This window comes from Lepidochelys kempii, chromosome 6, assembly GCF_965140285.1.
Source record: "Lepidochelys kempii isolate rLepKem1 chromosome 6, rLepKem1.hap1, whole genome shotgun sequence".
NCBI classification, from domain to species: Eukaryota; Metazoa; Chordata; order Testudines; family Cheloniidae; genus Lepidochelys; species Lepidochelys kempii.
This window is the reverse complement of record NC_136385.1, coordinates 74,004,441-74,023,892: the sequence shown is the minus strand read 5'-3', so window position 1 is coordinate 74,023,892 and position 19,452 is coordinate 74,004,441. Positions and strand designations below refer to the sequence as shown.

The 19,452-nt window shown below is 43.3% G+C and overlaps 2 protein-coding genes across 3 annotated transcripts in view; both read left to right on the top strand.

Moving 5' to 3' along the window:
* DISP2 (dispatched RND transporter family member 2) overlaps nt 1-8,473 on the top strand; it is a 38,152-nt gene extending 29,679 nt beyond the window's left edge. For both annotated transcript variants that reach the window (XM_073348782.1, XM_073348781.1), the window contains exon 8: nt 2,554-8,473. In XM_073348782.1, the coding sequence (XP_073204883.1) occupies nt 2,554-5,979 (3,426 nt within the window). In that variant the 3' untranslated portion in view covers nt 5,980-8,473. The remainder of the gene's footprint in view (nt 1-2,553) is intronic.
* Nucleotides 8,474-10,568: 2,095 nt separating this feature from the next.
* On the top strand, nt 10,569-19,417 carry KNSTRN (kinetochore localized astrin (SPAG5) binding protein). The gene is given in 10 exon segments (XM_073348786.2): nt 10,569-10,677; nt 11,113-11,130; nt 11,133-11,237; nt 13,955-14,087; nt 14,276-14,338; nt 14,657-14,756; nt 16,664-16,778; nt 17,176-17,234; nt 17,359-17,430; nt 18,860-19,417. Coding segments are annotated over 10 exon segments (906 nt in total). The 3' UTR covers nt 18,992-19,417.
* Nucleotides 19,418-19,452: the final 35 nt, after the last annotated feature.

Below are 19,452 nucleotides of genomic sequence, written 5' to 3'. Positions count from 1 at the left end.
ATCATAGACTGCAAAAGTCCACATTCCTGACCAGCCCTTGTACTGGACAGGTAACTTGGCTGTAGGCAAATCGAAAGAGTTGGACTTGAAGGGTTGAATCGTCACTTGGGCCTTTGGGTTGATTAAGTTGGGGTCCACTAAGGAAGCACAGATAGCCGACACTTGTGCTCCGGTGTCCCTCCACGCGGTGACCTTCTTCCTGCCCACACTCACAGTTTCCCTCGACTCTGAAGGTATCTGGGAGGTATCTGGGCCTGAGGACCTCTGGTGTGATTCTGGTGCAATGAACTGTAATCTGTTGGGGTTCTTGGGGCAGTTGGTCTTTACATGCCCTGGCTCGTTACATTTAAAACATCGTCCAGCTGACAGGTCACTGGGCCGAGGTGGTTGCTGGAGAACAGTGTGGTGGGATGATAAGGTGTCTGGAGTGTTCCTTGGGGTGTAGTTGGGGCCTTGGGCTGCCCCTGGTAGTAGGGTGGGGTCTGAGGTTGTCCCTTCTGGTATCCGCTCCAACTGCGACCAGGGTTGTTTCTCTCCCCATTTTGTTCTGGTTTGCCCCACCTCTCTGGCAGTCTGTGACTGCTTGTATTGATCAGCATAAGAAGCAAGACTTTCTGCTGAGTCCATTTTCTTATCCCATAATCACTGTTTTATATCCTCCTTGGACATATTCAGGAATTGCTCCTGAGTCATCAAATCACACATTCCTACAAAGCTAGTAACACCCCTTCCTTTGACCCATTTATCTAACAGAGCCTTCATCTGGTTTATATAAGCCACATTACTTAGTCCAGGTCCTCTCATAAGGGCTCTAAATTTTACTCTGTAAGTTTCAGGTGTAACTTGAAATTGCTTTAAAACCAAATCCTTGAATTTTTTATAGTTAGAAGCCTCATCAATAGGTATCTTATTGAATATGTCCAGAGCCCTTCCAGTCAATTTTGTGACCAATGGGGTCATCTTGTGAGCTTCAGGAATTTTATGGAGTGTGCACAGTCTCTCAAAGGTGAGAAAATATTCAGCAATATCACTGGATTCATCATATTGTGGACATAGTCGCTCCCATTTGGGGATTGTTGGGTAAGGATTGTTAGGGTTATCCGGTATATTCTCCTGAGCCTTTGCCTTCTCCATCTCCAGGGCATGCTTCCTCTCTCTTTCCTTCTCCTCCAGTTCTTTTTTCCTTGCCTCCATAGCTCTCCTGTGGGCAGCCTCTTTGGCTTTTTCTGCCTCCATAGCTCTCTGGTGGGCAGCCTCTTGGGCTTTTTCTGCCTCTTTCACTGCCTCCAGTCTGGGTAACTCCAGTTTGTGTTGTGCCTTGGTTTCTGTCATCCTAGCCTCTCTGTTTTTAACTAACTTTACACCCGAGAGTTAGAAAGAAAACCACAAAACAAAACCAAAAAATCTGGCTTGTAAAATTTTGCTGTGTGGTAACATGATACCTATGTTCTCTGATAGCTATTCTCAGCCTACAGAAAAATCCTTTAAAAAAAAAACTAACACCTCTGTCTCCATGCAAATAGACAAAAAACCCTCTAGCTGCTCTTAGCTTTAAAAAAAAAAAACCTCTTCTGGTCTGTGAAAAACCAGTTTATATAGTGAAACTTCAGTCTTGCTTAGCTATACCTTAACCAATCATTTTATTAACCTATCCTAACATATTGTAACAAAATTCTCTAACCAATCATATCCCACCACATTAATTAATTTTGCAAGGTGTAAATCAGTTATGTAACAGACAGAAACAATCAAAGAACCAGACAGAGATCATACATACATACAATAGAGAAAGGGGGACCATAAAAACAAAACAATAAAGAAATGGGGATTTCTCAACCACAACTATGGATAAGTGATTTCTTGCCAGACAGAACGCTGTCAAATTAAGTTTTCTTTAACCATCGTAAGATCTGGTTTTTTATCTAGTGATGTTGGGTGCTATTAGGACAGGATCGTCTTCTTAATAGCCTGATATTACTTTGTTTTAATGTAATGTAGATGGAATGTTAGGATGTGATTTCCTGCTTCTTAGCTAATGGCTGCTGCTCTCCTAATACAGCTGCAGACAAAGACTTTAGGCCTTACAATATGGCTGCAGGAAAAGGCCTTATCCTTACAGCACCATGCCTTCTGCTTATGTCCTTCACAGAACGTCACTGCGGTGCAGAAAAAAGAAGCTTAAAAGAAAAAGGATAAAGGCTTAAAAATTCTCATCTTAGTGGTCCTAATCCAGAGAATGAATGTAAAACGAGGAAAGCTGCTGTCACTAATAGTAGGACAATGGATTGAGGAAGGATCCCAATTCCTAAATCAGTGCAAGAAATATATAACAGAGGCTATTAATTTAGTTTTGGAAAAAGTGCTGCCCAAACATCTTGTTTCAATGGCTACAATATATTGTATTTTGTCAACAAAAGGTTGGGGAGCCAGGGTTTATAAACATGAGGAGGACAGGATAATTCTAGTGAGAATTTAAACACTCTGCTGTATAAAGGCAGTAGAGTAAAAAGTGGGAGAGTCTAATCTGATGTTCTCCTATTGGCTGTTTTTCAGATCCGCTCACATGCTCATTTTGGGAATCTCTGTCAACGTACTGAAGGCAATGAATGCTGCCCAAGCTGGTCTCTGGGTAACTATATTGCTGTCCTTCACAACAGATCTTCTTGTTTGGAGATAACTCAAGCAGATGTCTCCCACACCCTGGCACTCCTCCGTTCCTGTGCCCCAGATTACCACAAAGGCATCCTTATTCCTTCTTGCATAGGTCCCAGGACTGGAAGAGAGAAACACTCTCAGTGTGCCAAAGTACCAGAAAAATGTACCCGGTTCAGTGGTATTTACCAGCTTCTTCACTTCTTGGTTGACAGAGACTTTCTCAGTCTTCAGACAATGGAATATCAAGTGCCATCACTGAAATACAGCCTGCTGTTTTTGCCTACAAAGAAAGGAGCATCTATGATGGAAATCTACCTGGACAACCTGGAGTCATGGGACCTGTTTGATAATTACACATCAATCACTGGAATGGACCTGGGTCTTAAAGAGAAACTATTCCAGCACTATCTTCTACTGGATACCATGTATCCAGTCCTGGCAATATTAGCCATTTTTCTAAGTATGACTTTTTATTTACGCTCAATCTTTATTACTTTTATGGTCCTTATGATTGTTGTCAGTTCTTTGATGATCTCCTTCTTCTTGTATAAGGTGGCCTTCAGATTCACCTACTTCCCTTTTGTAAACCTGACAGCAGTTGTCATTCTCAGTAGCATTTGCGCAAATCACACCTTTGTGTTTTTTGATCTCTGGAGCCTCAGCAAGAGCCAGAATCCTTCTGCAGGCCTCCTGCAGTGGATGAGCCAAACCATGCACCACTTTGGGTATCTCATGCTGGCGTCTTCCTTTACAACAGGTGCTGCTTTCTATGCTAGCTATATGAGCAATATAATTGCCATCTGCTGTTTTGCCATCTATATGGGCACCTGTGTGTTGGTGAATTTAGTATTCATGGTAACTTGGCTTCCATCTTCTGTTGTGTTGTATGAACGCTACATAGCAACAAACTGCATTTATAAACCAGAAGACTATTGGAACTATAGTGGGCATAAAAGAGTTATTTTCTCTCTCCATCATATACTCAGGGGTCTCCAGAATACCTTGTGTGAAACCTCCAAGCTGTTATTTGAGAAGATTCTTCCATGTGGTGTTATAAAGTTTCGTTACATTTGGATCTGCTGGTTTACAGCCTTGGCAATAGGGGGTGCCTACATTTCCTGTTTTAATCCTAAACTAAAACTCCCCAGTTTAGAGATGCCATCTGTCCAGATGTTTAGGTTAAGCCATCCCTTTGAGAGATATGATGCAGAATACTGTCACCAGTTCATGTTTGAGAGGCTGGAGCATGGAGAAGGACAACACATGCCCATCACTATAGTCTGGGGCATACTGCCTGTGGACAACGGGGATCATTTCAATCCTAAGAGCAATGGCACGCTGGTGAAAGATACCACATTTACAATCCAAAATCCTGAAGCTCAAAACTGGCTCTTGGAGTTCTGCCAAAAAGTGAAGAATCAAACTTTCTACTATTCTGATCTGGAGCAGAAATCTACAGTTTGTTTCATGGAGGAGTTTCACACGTGGATGGACAGTCGCCAGTGCTCCCAGCAAGATCACAGCTTCAATCTCTGCTGTAACCACTTCCCCTTCCCCTATGGAAGCGAAGTCTTCCTGCACTGCATCAAAATGATGATCATGGAACAAGGCAGAGATGGGGCTGAAACCTATGATTTGGGTCTTAGATTTGATGGAGAGGGAAACCTAATTGCCTTGGTGCTACAGTTTCAAACTATTTATCACTACAGCTTCAACTACAGCAAAGCCAAACAATTCTACAATGAAATTGGCCACTGGATAACAGAGGAAATGAAAACTGCCCCCATGGGGCTTCAGAATGGATGGTACACCAGTAAACTAGAGCTATATAATCTCCAGCACAGTCTTAGCACAGAGACAATGGTGGTCATAGGACTATCCATAACCATCTCTTTTGTGGTGCTGCTGCTCACCACCTGGAATGTTATTCTCAGCATATTCTCTGTTACAGCTATCACAGGCACTGTCCTGGTAACTGTTGGACTTTTGGTGCTGTTGGAATGGCAGCTCAATGCAGTGGAGTCTCTCTTCATTTCAGCAGCAGTAGGCCTCTCCACTGACTTTACAGTGAACTACTGTATTTCCTACCACTTGTGCCCACATTCTGATCGCCTGAGCCGAGTGGCCTTCTCTCTGAAGCAGATGAGCTGTGCCACTGCTATGGTGGCATCTGCTCTGTTTTCTGCAGGTATCATCATGCTGCCTGCCACAGTGCTGGCATACCGGAAGCTCGGGATATTCATAATGATGATCAAGTGTATCAGCTGTGGATTTGCCAGCTTCTTTTTTCAGTCTCTATGCTGCTTCTTTGGCCCAGAGAAGAACTGTGGTCAGATCCTTTGGCCTTGCACCTATGCCTTGAAGGACTATTCTGATGACTCCAGGCCAAATGGAAGCTTTAACTGTGGGGGAGAAGAGAAGCAGAACAGATTACGGAAGGTGCAAGAGTCTAACACTGCAAATGAACAGTATGAGCTCCAGCCCTTGGCCAGAAAACTTAGTGACAGTTTTGACAACAGCACTTCCACAAGCAAACTGTCTAATCGTCCTTCTGTCCTGTCTGAAGACATACAGCTCCAAGACAGCAGGTGTCCCAGAATAGGAATCCATCCTTCTCTTGAAACAGACAGACAGAATCTGCAGGAGACTCTAATGGACCACCGTGTAGATCTTTGTCAGTGCCCTGCCTTGCAAACATCTTCTCCTTACAAACATAGCAGCTCGGGAGCAGAAGCAGAAATTCATGGAGAGAGACTCTGCAGGGATTGTAGATGTCAAAAATATGGTCCAAAAGCCTGGGATGGATACATGCTGGATTATCTTTATTCAGCCAGCATGAAAGATGAAGGACAGTTAAATAAATCTCAGTGTTCTAGAGACACTGCTCAACAACAGTCAGATTATACCTCAGAAAATACTAATATCCCTGAAGCTGAAATTTACAAATTTCACAGAGGCCTTTGTTCTCATAGCAGTTCTTTCAATGTGCTCAACGCCTCAAGTGAGATCTCTCTCAGTGATTTTGAGCAGAGCATAAAACTTGCTGAGTCAGCCAGTTCTTGTCCCAATGTCTTAGATGTGTCTGATTCCTGCTGTGCAGCAGAGAGAGGTCACCTGAATGGGAAGAGAGACACCCTGAGGTTGGACCTGAGAGAGACCGTCTTTGATGTATCTCTACCAGCATCCCAGCAAAACAGCTCTTCTTGGAAAAACCGATTGGGATTAGGGAGTGACGGTCCAGTTGTTTTACCAAACAGCCAACCAGACATGCCTGATGTTTGGATCAAACGATCCAGTGCACAAAATTCTGGTTACAGCAGCTGAAATCTCCAAGAAAGTAAAACTCAATTACAGAAGAAAACAGGAAATAAACCTCCTATTTACACTGTAAATATAAAATCTTTCTTCCCTTCCCTCTTTGAGCTAGGTATTTCAGCTGCAGAGATGCCTACATTTTCACTGAGTCAGCAAATCTGATATTAAAAAAAAATGAGGATTAGAGATGAATTTTAATGCAGTAAAAAAATGTTGACCATCCAGCAGCCCATGCCATATTCACATTTGTACTTTTTGACATTCCCTATAGTGATTAGATTTTGTTTTCCTGCCAAGTACAAGAAAGAAGGGGATAATGATTAGAGAGGTGACTCTCTCTAGATATTTAAAGAAATAAATCCCATGTAGAAAAATATTTATAATTGCTAATCATTGGAATCTGGCTAATGGCTGGAAAGAGAACTGTTTCCTGTTGAAGCAGATCTCTGTTTTTATTAGCAGTCCAGGTTTACAAATTTCCCCAAAGGAATTGTATTCAGATATTTGTTTAAATCTGCCCAGTGAGTGTTTTTCAACTGGTGTGATCTGTTACTCTTCAATGAGAAAACTATATAGTCCAGCCCCAAATATCTTTCTGATCAGGATTTCAGCTGGTTTCACTGGAGGGAACTCCTTCTGACACTGCTTCAGCGTGGGGTTTTCCTAGACAGAAAGCCATCTCCTTGTCCTCTGTGACTTGGGCAGCTTGTGTTTCATGTTCACAGCTAGTTTCTATCCCAGGCAAAAATGTAAAAATATTTTTAAAGTTGGCATATCTGCTGAATCTTGAATTTTAATTTTTTCTTTACCAGAAAAGACAAAAAAGAACCACGTCTTTATTTGTTACAATAAGAAAAAGCTTTCTAAAAGTCAGCATAAAAATAAATATTTATGACAAACTCTCCTGAACACCGTCATACCTTGTGCCTTTGCTATGAATATTGTGATTCATTTTCTTTATGTTGTACATGCCCAATGTGTTTTCCTATGGCATCAGCAAGAGAAAATTTGCACCTCTGAGCTTCCATCCATCAACATGCACACTGTAGCTATCTATTCGTTCATATTAGCTATCTGGAAAACTCACCAAGGTTGGTTGGTGCAGGTTAGCAAGAGCTAAGAAATTCAAAAAAGCAAGAAATTCAAGTAGGAATACTGGACCTTCTGGTTTGTATTTAATATGGTTCAATTTTCCAACTTGATTTTATCTTATGGTTGCCTGGATCCCATACGGATGGCACCTACAACTTGCATTTCAACTCTACAGTAATAAATACAAAGAGTGACTTGAGAATACACGGTGACTTCGTTCTTCTATAAATTGGGACCTCATATTCATTGCAATGATTTGTAGCCCACATCTGAAAATGATGTCAGCAAATATAAGTATTCCAGAAAGTCAATGACGGATTTTATAAATATCTCTTTATTGTGTGTGCCCATATCATTGTGCAAGTGGGATAAGTGTGTGCGGGGGTGGGGGAGGAGGAGAGGGGAGAATCCTCTGATTGAAATATAAAACTAAGGCCTAGTTCTGCAAGCTGATCTAAACTCGAGGAGTTACACCTGCACAGATCAGCTTGCACAATTGGGGTGTAAGGGGAGAGCTGATTATGCAAAAACGTATCCTTTAGCAGTATCTACTAGTGCAAAATTACATAGCAATAAAGTTAATAACTAAATATAATATTTCAAATGACCCAGCAACAGTTCTGTGAGACCTCCCTGTGAGAGATATCTCTTATAATTGTAACAAAAGCCTGATAAAACTAGTAGCAGCAAGACTGGTCTTGGCTCAGTGGTGGAAAAATCAGTATCTCTGTGTTCTATCTCAGGCACGTGTCCTGCAAAGACTTACATACTTGCTTACCTTTAAAAACATAGCTCATTCTAATGGTATGCCAGAGTATGTGATATCCTTGAATAGAAAAGCTTATCTATCAGATTTGGGTAAAAGAAGGAAGACACAAACAAGATAAATATTTAGACATATGGATATGCCTTGTATTATATATTCAGAAAAATAAATAGCAGCAAAACCTAAAACTATCTATCTACCCTTCTTCAAATATTGAGGACAAGCTCTGAGTTCCAAAGGGCTTGTAGCTCTCTTAAAAGGCAAATAAGCTAAAGGATGTTTGGGAAAAAAGATTGGCTTGTTAAAAGAGAGAGAGAGAGAGAAAATATGAAATGTGTCTGAAAAATCTGATCAAGTTCTCATTTTTAAGTAGGGAGTTTTCAAAAATACAGTTATATGTCTGTTCTGTGACCTCTAAGCACACTTTTTTAGGGGCAACCAACAGCCACAATGCAATTTTGTGTGTGTTAAGAGTTTCCATTACAAACCATATAATTTAGGATTTTAGAAGTTTTAGAGTCCATAAAATGTGCTTCAGTCTTAATTGGTCAAATTCATGCCTTTATATTCATACCTATGATTAGTGTACCATTATTGCACAGTATTTGGGGACTCTGTATATCACTGTATCTGTTGAAATAATTTTAAAATAAATAGTTAAAAAACAGATGGCCACTGTTGTCACATATGGTAAACACTTGCGGCACTACTTCCCTTTAAGGGTCTTTCCCCCACATCAGTCCCTGTGACTAAAGCTTATCAGAAAATTTTCATCAGAAGATTTTTGCTGGGAAAAGCTGTTTTTGACAAAGCTTTTTTTTCCCAAAAAATTGTATAATTTTTTATGAAATTTCCCATAAGAAATTTCAGTATGAAAAATTTCATTTTGGAAACATTTCTAAATTTTGTTTCAAATTTTATTTTTTCATTTGTATATTATTTGTATGTTATTTCCTAACATGTCAGCAGTAGTAGTTCACAATGTATTAATGTATATACCATATAGTAGTGCATATACATATTATGCACTACAGCTGACATGGCATAATACATTAATTGAAATATTCTCTTGTGAAATCATTAAGGGCCGCTGTTTAGTACTGATCAAAGTGTTTCCTGCTTGTGTTAGAGTGATAAGACAGGTGAGGTAATATCTTTTATTGCAGGGTTCTCAACCTTTCCAGACTATTGTACCCCTTTCAGGAGTGTGAGTTGTCTTATGTATCCAAAGTTTCACCAAACTTAAAAACTACTTGCTTACAAAATCAGACATAAAAAGACAAAAGTTTCACAGCGCACTATTACTGAAAAATTGCTTATTTTCTCATTTTTATCATATAATTATAAAATAAATCAATTGGAATACAAATATTGTACTTATATTTCAGTGTACATTATAGAGCAGTATAAATAATTGTATGGAATTTTAGTTTGTACGGACTTTGCTAGTGATTTTTATGTAGCCTGTTGTAAAACTAGGCAAAGAGCTAGATGAATTACTGAGTGCCCTGGAAGACCTCTGTGTACCCCCACCAGTACAGCTACCCCGATTGAGAACCAGTTTTATTGGACCAACTTCTGTGGTGAAAAAGTCAAGCTTTTGAGATACACAGAGCTCTTCTTCAGGTCCTGCTAGTGTTGTAAGGAAAGGTTGACATTCAAGTTATGCAGGAGTTACTGTGCACACCTCTTAACACAGAATGAAATAATGTATACATAATGCAAAATAATACACAATTGAAAACATTACAGCTGAAATTCAAAATGTTGTGAAACTAACATTTTCCACAAGGAACGTTTTGAGAATATCCATTGTGAAGGAAACTGCAAAAATAGTAGGTTTTCTTCCTATTTGGAATGAAACCAAATTTCAAAACGCTCATTTTCCTGTGAAATGGAAACCCTAAGTTCGCAGCAGCTCTGCTCCTACCTCCCTGCAGGGACCCTTGAGCTGGTGGTGCACGGATACTAAGCAGGGTTCAGAGGAGCAGCCGGGTTAGTCTGTATCCGCAAAAAGAACAGGAGGACTTGGGGCACCTTAGAGACTGACCAATGTATCTGAGCATGAGCTTTCCTGAGCTACAGCTCGCTTCCTCGGCTGCATCCAGTGGAAATAGTCTCTAAGGTGCCACAAGTCCTCCTTTTCTTTTTGCGATACTAACCAGTGACAGCGCTGCTAGCTCATTGGGAGCCCTACCAGGAATATTTCCGCCCACCCCTACGAGCTACTAACTGCACTTTCCCACAAACCAAACAGGAGGGGACCCTCGCCTTGCTCCGCCTCTGAACAACCAGCTAGTCTGCCTATGCCTAGCTCCACTGCTGGGGCACGACAACCCCCACCCCCGCCCCCCGCAGCACCGGCCACACGAGGGCTGGGGGGCGAGACAGGCTTCCACGCTGCCAGCGCTCACGGGGACGGGAGGTACTGCAAGTCTGGTCGGTCTGCAGCTGGGCGAGAGGCCGGGCAGAGCTGGGGGGGGGGGCACCCCGCTGCGCCCGAGGCTCCCTCGCAGCCGCAGGGCAGCCCAGAGCAGGAAAGCCGCCGCCGCCCCCCCAAGCCATAACGCAGCATCGCGGCGCTCCTGGAGGGTAGGAGGCTCCGCGCCGCCCATCCTCCCCGCCCGAGGGAGGCTCCCCGAGGGGGCACGTGCGCGCGGACGCCTTCCCCGCGCCTCCGCCTTGGCCGCCCCAGCTCAGGGCGGTGAATTCGGTGGGGGCTTCACTTTCCCCACTGCGCATGTGCAAACGCCACCCGCCGGCTTTGCGCCTGCGCGGCCTCTTCGCCCCGCCCTTCCGTCGCCGTTCCCACTTTCAAACGGCAGCGGGAACAGCGCCCACCCAGATAAGTGCCTGTCGCCGTCACCTTTCTCTGTCCCGTGAGCCGGCACCCGGTCCGGGGCGCCCCCGGTCCGGCTCTGTGCAGCGCGCGGGACGGGTCCGGCCCGGCCCGGCTGTCGGGCGGGGGTGGGGAGGCGCTTTCCTAGGGTCCGACACGCGCGGGCTGGTGGGCGCGTCCGTGGAACCGGCTTCGGTTCCAAAGCGAAACGGTCGGAGCGGCCGCGCTGTTCCCGCGGGCCTGGCCGAGCCCTGCGCGACCTCCCCTGGGTCTTTCAAACGCCGCTCGCTGGGCCGCTGTGCGAGACTCCCCACCTGCCGGGGCCCTGCTAAGTGTGTGTGTGTGTGTCCGTCCCGCCGGGGACCGGCGCGCGGGGACCCCTGCCCCGTCCTCGCCCCGCTGGAAGAGCCTGCGGGGCGTTGATCGGCGCTTCCTTCCTGTGTAGCCCTTGGCGTCCAGGCTCGCGCGGCTCGCGCGGCGGGGACCGGCAGGCCATGGAGAGCGAACATTCCAGGATCCCGGTCTACAGCTTCCATCCGCCCACAGCCCTCTCCCGCAGCGTCCCCGCAGGTCAGTGACCCTGCGGGCGTGCTGCAGCTTCAGGCTGGTCACAGCACTGCGGCTAATCGTCCTCTCTCCTTCCTTCCTTCCTTCCTTCCTTCCTTCGAGTAAGGCTGGGAGACCAGCACCTTTTGAGCAGCAGCGAAGTATTATTGCCTACTTCGAAATACATGTGGTCTCTTATATTGTGAAACGTTAATACGTTACACTTTCCACGACTCCTCTTTTTCATTAGCTGAGCACCTGTTTGTGTCTCAAAACCAGTTGAATTTTTGCAAAACAGGGAGAGGGTGTGCTAGAAGAGTCAATTTTTATTTTATTATTATCATTATTATCACTGCAAAGTTGGTTGGTGGGAAAGAACACAACCCCTTGCATTTTTAGGAGTAAAGGAGCCCAGGGATACTTGACTTCTAGAAGGCTGATGAGAGATGGCTTTGAGGAGTTTTTGGATTCAGAAGGTGACCTAGGTCTTAATTTTCTAGAGTATTAACTTTGCCCTCTAAAGAATCCGGGATAAATGCTCATCAATATCTTTTAGTACAAAGGTTCTCAAACTGGTCCGCGAGCTGCAGATAGTTCCCCCTAAGGTGTGTGCCTGGGTGGTCACACACAAGAGAATGAATGGCCACCCACCTAATTAGTGGTTTCAGAGTAGCAGCCGTGTTAGTCTGTATTCGCAAAAAGAAAAGGAGTACTTGTGGCACCTTAGCGACTAACAAATTTATTTGAGCATAAGCTTTCGTGAGCTACAGCTCACTTCATCGATGTAGCTGTAGCTCACAAAAGCTTATGCTCAAATAAATGTGTTAGTCGCTAAGGTGCCACAAGTACTCCTTTTCTTTTTGCCACCTAATTAGTGGAGCTGCTCAGGCGTGGCTCCACTAATTAGGTGCCTGGACCCTGGAGAAGACACATGTAAGGTGAGGTGGTGGCCTTGGGGGGGAATAGGGGATAGGTGGGAGGGGGCAGTGGGGTGAGAAGAGGGGGTAGGGGGAATCGGGGACGTGCAGGGCTGCGGTGGCCAGAGAAAGGCAACTTTCCCCAGCACCAGGGCTGTCAGGGAGAGACTGCCCTCCTTCCCAGCCTCAACTCTGTGGGAGCTGCCTTGGCCAGGGAGAGACACCCCAGGCCCCCCAGCCCTGGCCTGGGGGCTGCCATGGCGGGGGAGAGAGGGCACATCCATCGTATTAGAAAGGTAGGACTATTGATATTAAAATATGAGTTGTGTGCTCTTATTTTTAGAACAAAAATGTTTACTATTAAGGTGTTTCTTTTATTTTTTTATATATATATTTAAAAAAACACTTTTATCCAAAGCGCTTTACAATAGTTAGCTAAAATGGTACAAACAACATTTGGAAAGATCATTAAGTGGTCCACCAAGACCTTCAGCAACTTTCAAGTGGTCTACGGGGGGAAAAAAGTTTGAGAACCACTGTTTTAGTAAAACCATGAGTATCACTGTTTTAATTTGCAGAATGGTTTTAATCTTACTAGTAACTACTATAGTTCATCCAATATTAAACCCTGTAATTATTTTACAACCTTAACTATAACAGTGATAAATAGAAAACTCTTAGCATGCCATCCTCATGTGTTCATAACCTCTTGAAACTTGTATTTTGGGCAGAAACGCTCCATGCTTGGCCTCCTAGGCTTGTCTTCATTCCCTGTGTTTTTAATGTGTTTGTGAGATAACAAATGTGTGTTAACTATCTCTGTAAAAACATAGTGGAGCCAAGACATGATAATTTTGCTACTGGATTAACTAGGTGAGATCAGTCCCAGGAGGGCATATAGTGCTGACCTCACACATCTGCTTTGGATTTTACAGCAAGATAGCTATCGCACATTTGTTATCTCACTGTTCTTTTTTTAAAATCGGTTTGCATCATTGCTGAGCTTTTTCAAAAATTATCCTACTGTTGGTCTAGTAGTGGTGCAACTCCACCAGTGCTAGCAATGCTGGTAGGGTGAGTGTAAGCCAGGTAAAGTCATCTTAACCGCAGTTTTGCCTAACTTTGCTCAGAGGATGTCAAAACAATACGATGGCCAAAACCCATGTGGCTACTCTACACTAATGCTCCTATTGCTAGCCTGTCGCTGAACTTCCAAAACTGCTTGGTGTGAACAAGGCCCTACATAATTAGTGGAAATATCAAATGTTAAAGAGTGGCCAGATCATCATGACATACAGTCAGTCTGTATATTCAGAGAACAAGCTTTCTCATGACTTTGTGTGACTTTCATCTCAATGTTAGAAGTCTGTAGTTGCTTAAGCAATGTCAAATTAAATCTTCTAACCCTAAAATTTTTAAATCGCTCTGTTCATTCAACACTGAACAACTTTGGCTATCAAAGCAGTGTTCATGTATCTGTCTGATGTTGAAATGACTGTCTGTGTCATTAAACCTGGGTGTCAAGCCATCCGATCCACTGCTGGAATGGTAAACCACATTCTAAAACTGCTTACTGTAGCCCATCCAGGGCTTAAGTAACATAAATTTTTTCATTCTGAGCCTGTATTCTGTTCAGGATTTGGAGACTGTAGGGATGGGGTGAGGCGTCCTACTTAGTCATTGTTACTTCACATCTTGTTAGAGTGACATGTTAACATGCAAGTGATTCCTCTGAAGTTCAAGATTTCCTAATGTAAAATTTGGAGGACTTTTTGCTCTTGTTAATTCCTCGCATTGTTCGGTGACACTTGTATCTTGTTGCAGATATACAGACACCATTTCCATCGAAGAAACAGCGTATCAACAAAACAGTTGAGCCAGAATTCAGCAAAGATCCCAATTTCACTTTTAGCTCAAATGTTCCAGAGGATGGTGTCTTCAAAGCCAAAAACCAAGGGTAAATGGAAAGTACATGCACTGACAAACTTCAGGTTTTTAGTAATCTAAAAATTCCAAAAGGTACTCCAGTCAATAGCAAAAAATACGCCTAGAAAATCAGGCTTTTGTTAAAGTGATAGTTGGTTTGGTGGTTTGGCAAAATTACTACACGCTTTGATGATAATAATGATACTTCTACCTTTTTAGTCTCTGTAGGTCTACCAAGAAAGCAGAGCCTCTTTCTAAAAAGACAGCAACAATTGCACGAGGGTAAGTTGGTGCAAAAAAACTTCTCTCAAATAGTACTATTAGCTGCTCTGATGAGGCCCAGTCTTGTATGGCAATGAACAGTATGGTCTAATTCATGTGCTGATGGCCAACCATCAACTCTGGCTACATGGAGCCCAAAACACTCTAGTATTAGTTCAGTGCACACTCCATCTTTCAAGAGAGAAAGCTACACTACTGCAGGTGCACTGAACACTGGCTGACGCTTCCCTGGCTGAAGCATGTCTTAACCATGTTTAGCTGAATACTAACCATAAATTGGCATCTGTTAAATCCTCGGTGATGTGTCACTCTCTACAGACCTCTGAGCCGATACAGATTGGAGACAGAGCTAAAGACGAAGAACCAGTTGTTGGAAATAGCCAAACAACAACTGCACTCAAAGCTGGCAGGAGCACAGGTAAAAAGCGGTGCTTGGCTGATCATCTTGTTAAAAGATTATCTGGTAATACTTTTATGAGCTGTGTGGGGAATAATGCTGTGGCTCATTGAGTCCAAATAAGATCTCTTCTGTTCCCATGTACCACACTCCCAATTTACTTGTTTAAAGTTGTGACTGAAGCCTGCTATTAGGTCTAGTATGTGATACAAGGCAACGAGTTTGTCAAGATTCAGGGCTAGCTGCACCTCTGTCTCCTCTTGATCTTTCTAGCTTTTAGGCCTTGACCTTTCACACCTCAGGCAAAATCATGTGATTCTTCTATTCTTAGACCAGGCCCTATACTACAGTACCAAGTGTGACTGCTCAACAGATCCAACTGGATTTGGGTACCTGCAGTTCTTCCCTTCAGGAGCTGTGACCAGTGGTGAACACAGTGACACAAAACAGCTTTCTTTAAAAGTATTCTTGAATCTGAACAGTGGGAACACAGCATAAGAATACTCCTGGGGGCATTCTGTGCCAAAAAAGTAAAAATTCCACACACGATATTTTAAAATTCTGCAAATTTTATTTGTCAAAATAACACTACCTAATCATGCCAGTTTCAATTATTTTGGTAATTTATTTCAAAATATCTGTCAGCAAGTATGTTTGTAACAATACAACATACATACATACACACAAATTCCCCCAGGAGTAGAATTAAGGAAACCTCTGTGACAACCCAGTGTCCTGTTTCTCTGCCCCCTTCACACCCCAGAGCGCAGCTGGAGGGCCAGACACCCACAACCCCTCCCCTCCCCGAGCCCAGCTGCAGGGCCCCCCCTTGCTAAGATACCCCCCCTTATCTGCCCCTCTCCCCAGACACCTGCCCCTCTCCCCTCCAGAGCCCAGGGATCTAGTGGGAGAAACAGCATGAAACCCTCCAGCAGCACTGCAGCCCATTTTTGGGGGGGGGGGGGGGAGGGCAGAATTCTGTGCACAAAACGTTTCTGTGAAATCCTGCATGACGCAGAATTCCCCCAGGAGTAAAATAACATTTTAATTATTAAATTATTAAAACAAAAGTCTAGCTTTTTATCTAAAAGCTCAAGTAGGCCTATATTACCCTAGACCCCTTCAGGAGCAGTCTGTTGCCTACACTCAATAGTTTCTGCTTCAGTCTCTTCCTCTTACCCCTTAACATTCTGACTTCCTCCACAGCATGGCCAGGTCTACACTTTAAACTCTTGTCAGCAAAGCTATGTCAGAGTTATGAAGAGCTATGCCAGCAACAATCCGTAGTGCAGATGCAGTTGCACCAGCAAAACTGGGCTTTTGCTGGTATAGCTTATTCTCTGTGGGGCAGAGGGCAGTGCTTGAGTAAGCTATACCAGCAAAAGTGTGGTTTACGGGTATAAGCTGTGTCTATACTAGGAATGCTTTGCTAGTAAAATATGCTGGTATAGCTATACTAGCCAAGCGCTCCTACTGTATACCTGGTCTGTGTCTCTAAAGCCTTCTGAGGTTTTGCTCTCTCCTCATTGGACTGAGACATTCCTGGATAAACCTATTTTAGCAAGTCAATAGGGGGTCTAGCCAGCACTCCAGGACAAATAACTCCAGTACTGTCCATCAAGAGGGGCTGTTCAAGATTTACTGTCCCCTCCCTCCTCTTCCCCCCCATTTGGAGTGCATTTCATTAGCAACATTGTTAGGAATTAATACAACATATGCTTACATTAATTGAGTCCAGAGATAGTATTAAATTATTACAGGCAGCTCCAAATCTGTCAGTATTAAAAAGTGGTGAGAACTAAATCAGTGTCCAAGAACTTATCTCCAATACATTGGGAGCAGGTATGGCTGCGAATTAGGAAGAAGTTGGGAGGAAACAGAATCTTTTTAGGGGCTCTATTGACTTCTAACTTGTGTGGTACTGATAGGGCACTATAAAAGACTTGAGAGAAAAGAATGAAGTCCTGGAAGAAGAAGTTCAAAAGCTGAAGAAATTTCAAGAAAACTGCATGGTGATTTTAGAAAGCAGAAATATTGATCCAGGTAAGGACTAACTATTTCAGTTCTAAGCATAAGGTGGGGAGTTAGCCCCCATCTCCTCCCATTATGATAATTGGTACCCTGATTCTTCAGGTGTGACCTTTTTGTTGTAACCAAGGAGCTCATGTGACATTCATGCTTGACTTCAGGTTTTGGCAAACAGCAACAGCACTAATCACTCTGCGCTGAAAGGGAGAAGTTGTTCTATCTGGCTCTCTGCTTACTACAGAAGAACCAGACTCATAACTCCCCAGAATACTTGATTTGCTCTTAATGTAGATTTAGAGGCTGATTCTGCAGTGAAGTGACTCAATACTGTGGGTGAAGGTGAGGTCTAACAGCTAGTGGGGAATCGTTTGGGTAACTACTAAAGAAGCTTATGAAAGTATTTATAAACCAGTTACAGGCAATGAAATCTTGGAGGAAGAAGATACGAAGGAGTGTCAGAAGCAGACAATGGTGAGAACTTTTGAGTGGAATTGGGTTACAGATTTTTGTTTACTAGAAGTTTAAATTGATAATAGAGGCAATTGCTGTGTGGTGCAGAACCTGGATAAACTAAATGCTTTGGGCTTTTCTTCAGTTGCTGACAGAGAAGCTTAAAGAAGAACTGAGACTATTCAGCCAAATGGCTGCAAAACAGGAAGAGCTTCTGGTAAGACAACCTTTTCCTTCAGAAAACCACAGATATTCAGTTGCCTGGTTTGGGATGAAGTTCTGGTTTCCTGGGTTCTCTTCAAGCAGACCAATGTACTGTAGCGGGCTTACTACCTTGCCTCCTGTCTTCTGTTGTAAATATGCATGTAATAAGGACATTCTAGGTGGTATTAAGTTCCCAAAGTAATGGGAAGGGATTACAGCTAAAATCGGTCACGTCACTGAAATTAACAGCCAGCTTAACTTGGAAGATCCAGTATAATCAAAGATAATCAGGATTAAGTATAGTCAGAACTGGAATGAGAGGCCTCCAAAAGAGAATGAAGGGCGCACCAGGAAGCTAGTGATTCTGAAAATAGCAATGAGCCAATGTTGCAGAATTGTTGGAAAGGGTGGCGGCAATGTTCTGGAAGTGCAAATTTACGTATCTACTGAGAAGTTCCTGCTACTTAGGGTCACTAAAGATCTCAAGATCCTATTCACAACAGATGAAGCATTATCCTTCATGGGAGGAAGGATGGTCCAGTAGTTAGGGCACTAGCCTGGAACTCAGACTTAGGTCCAACTCTCTGCTGTGCCACAGATTTCTTATGTGACCTTGGGCATGTCATCTGGTCTTTACCTTACTTTCCAATCTCTACAACAGGGGTGGCCATCCTGCGGCTTCGGAGCCGCATGCAGCTCTTCAGAGGTTAATATGCGGCTCCTTGCATAGGTGCTGACTCCGAGGCTGGAGCTACAGATGCTAACTTTCCAATATAGCTGATTGGCAGGGCTGCCAGTGGGTCGGAGGTGCTGGGAGCTGGAGGGGGTAGCGGATAGGGGGCTGCTGACCTATTACTGTGGCTCTTTGGCAATGTTCATTGGTAAATTCTGGTTCCTTCTCAGGCTCAGGTTGGCCACCCCTGCTCTACAACAAGGAGTACAGTACTTGCCTACCTCATGGAGGTCTTAAAAATAAATTTGGTTGCCAAGTGCTCAAATGCTACAATAATGCCCATATAACTACCACAGGTAGCATCCTAGTCAAATTTCAGCTACCTATGCATTAGTGTTTCAGAAGTGGCTCTTCAGGGTGAGAACTCCTACTATGCCACTAGCATGGTAAATTCAGAATACCCAAGATTCCTTAAACCGTGGTCTTTACTGAATTAACTTTGATTCAGCTGTATGTAGCCAAAAAACAATACTTAATTGTACTCTCACGTGATCAGCAGGAGTTTTGAAGTTACCAAGGGCTGGTCTTGAACAGGATGTCTTAGTAAGAAATTGGTGCTTTGGGGTAAGGGGCTGAAGCAAAGTGGTCTTCCTGGTGTGGCTTGACTTACAAAAAAGCCATGTGCTTTTAGCTCTGCTGCCTCTGTGGAGTCATACATACTGTATTTGTAACAGTCCCTACTGTGCACTAACTTGCTCTTTCCATATAGACAGCAACAGCTATGTGGAAACTGGCAGAGAATGATAGAAACAATTTCCTGGAGAAGCAGCTATCCTTTCAGAAAGAAACAGAAGAGTATGCTGCCACTGTTGATCAGGTGGAGCTCCTCTTGGACACATGAGGAGTAAGGACTAATCCTTGTGTCATGTTTGTGCCCTTATCAGCTTCTCATGACATATGTGGCTCTGATCCAGGAGCATCGTTTACTGTCAACAACAGAATTAAAGGTTACTCATGGGTCACAGAGTACACCAAAGCCCCTTTTTAAGAGGACTGATAAACCTAAGAGAGATGTATTAAAGTCATTCTACCATAAAGGTTCCCCTTCATAACATAAATATATATAACTTTTTTTTTACCTCTTTTGTAATTTTTTTTTACAGACAAACCTTTCCAGCTTTGTGACTTTACCTGTATTGCGTAAATCAATTTTACAGTTTCAAATATGTCTATCTCTATGGGGAAAATAACCCTGTTTTTTAGGCTTGTTTTAATGCCTGCTTCTGTTGTTCAACTGTACTTTCATATTTCTAGTAAATGACTTATTACCTCCAACTCTGGTGGTAGTTTACTCCACTTAAT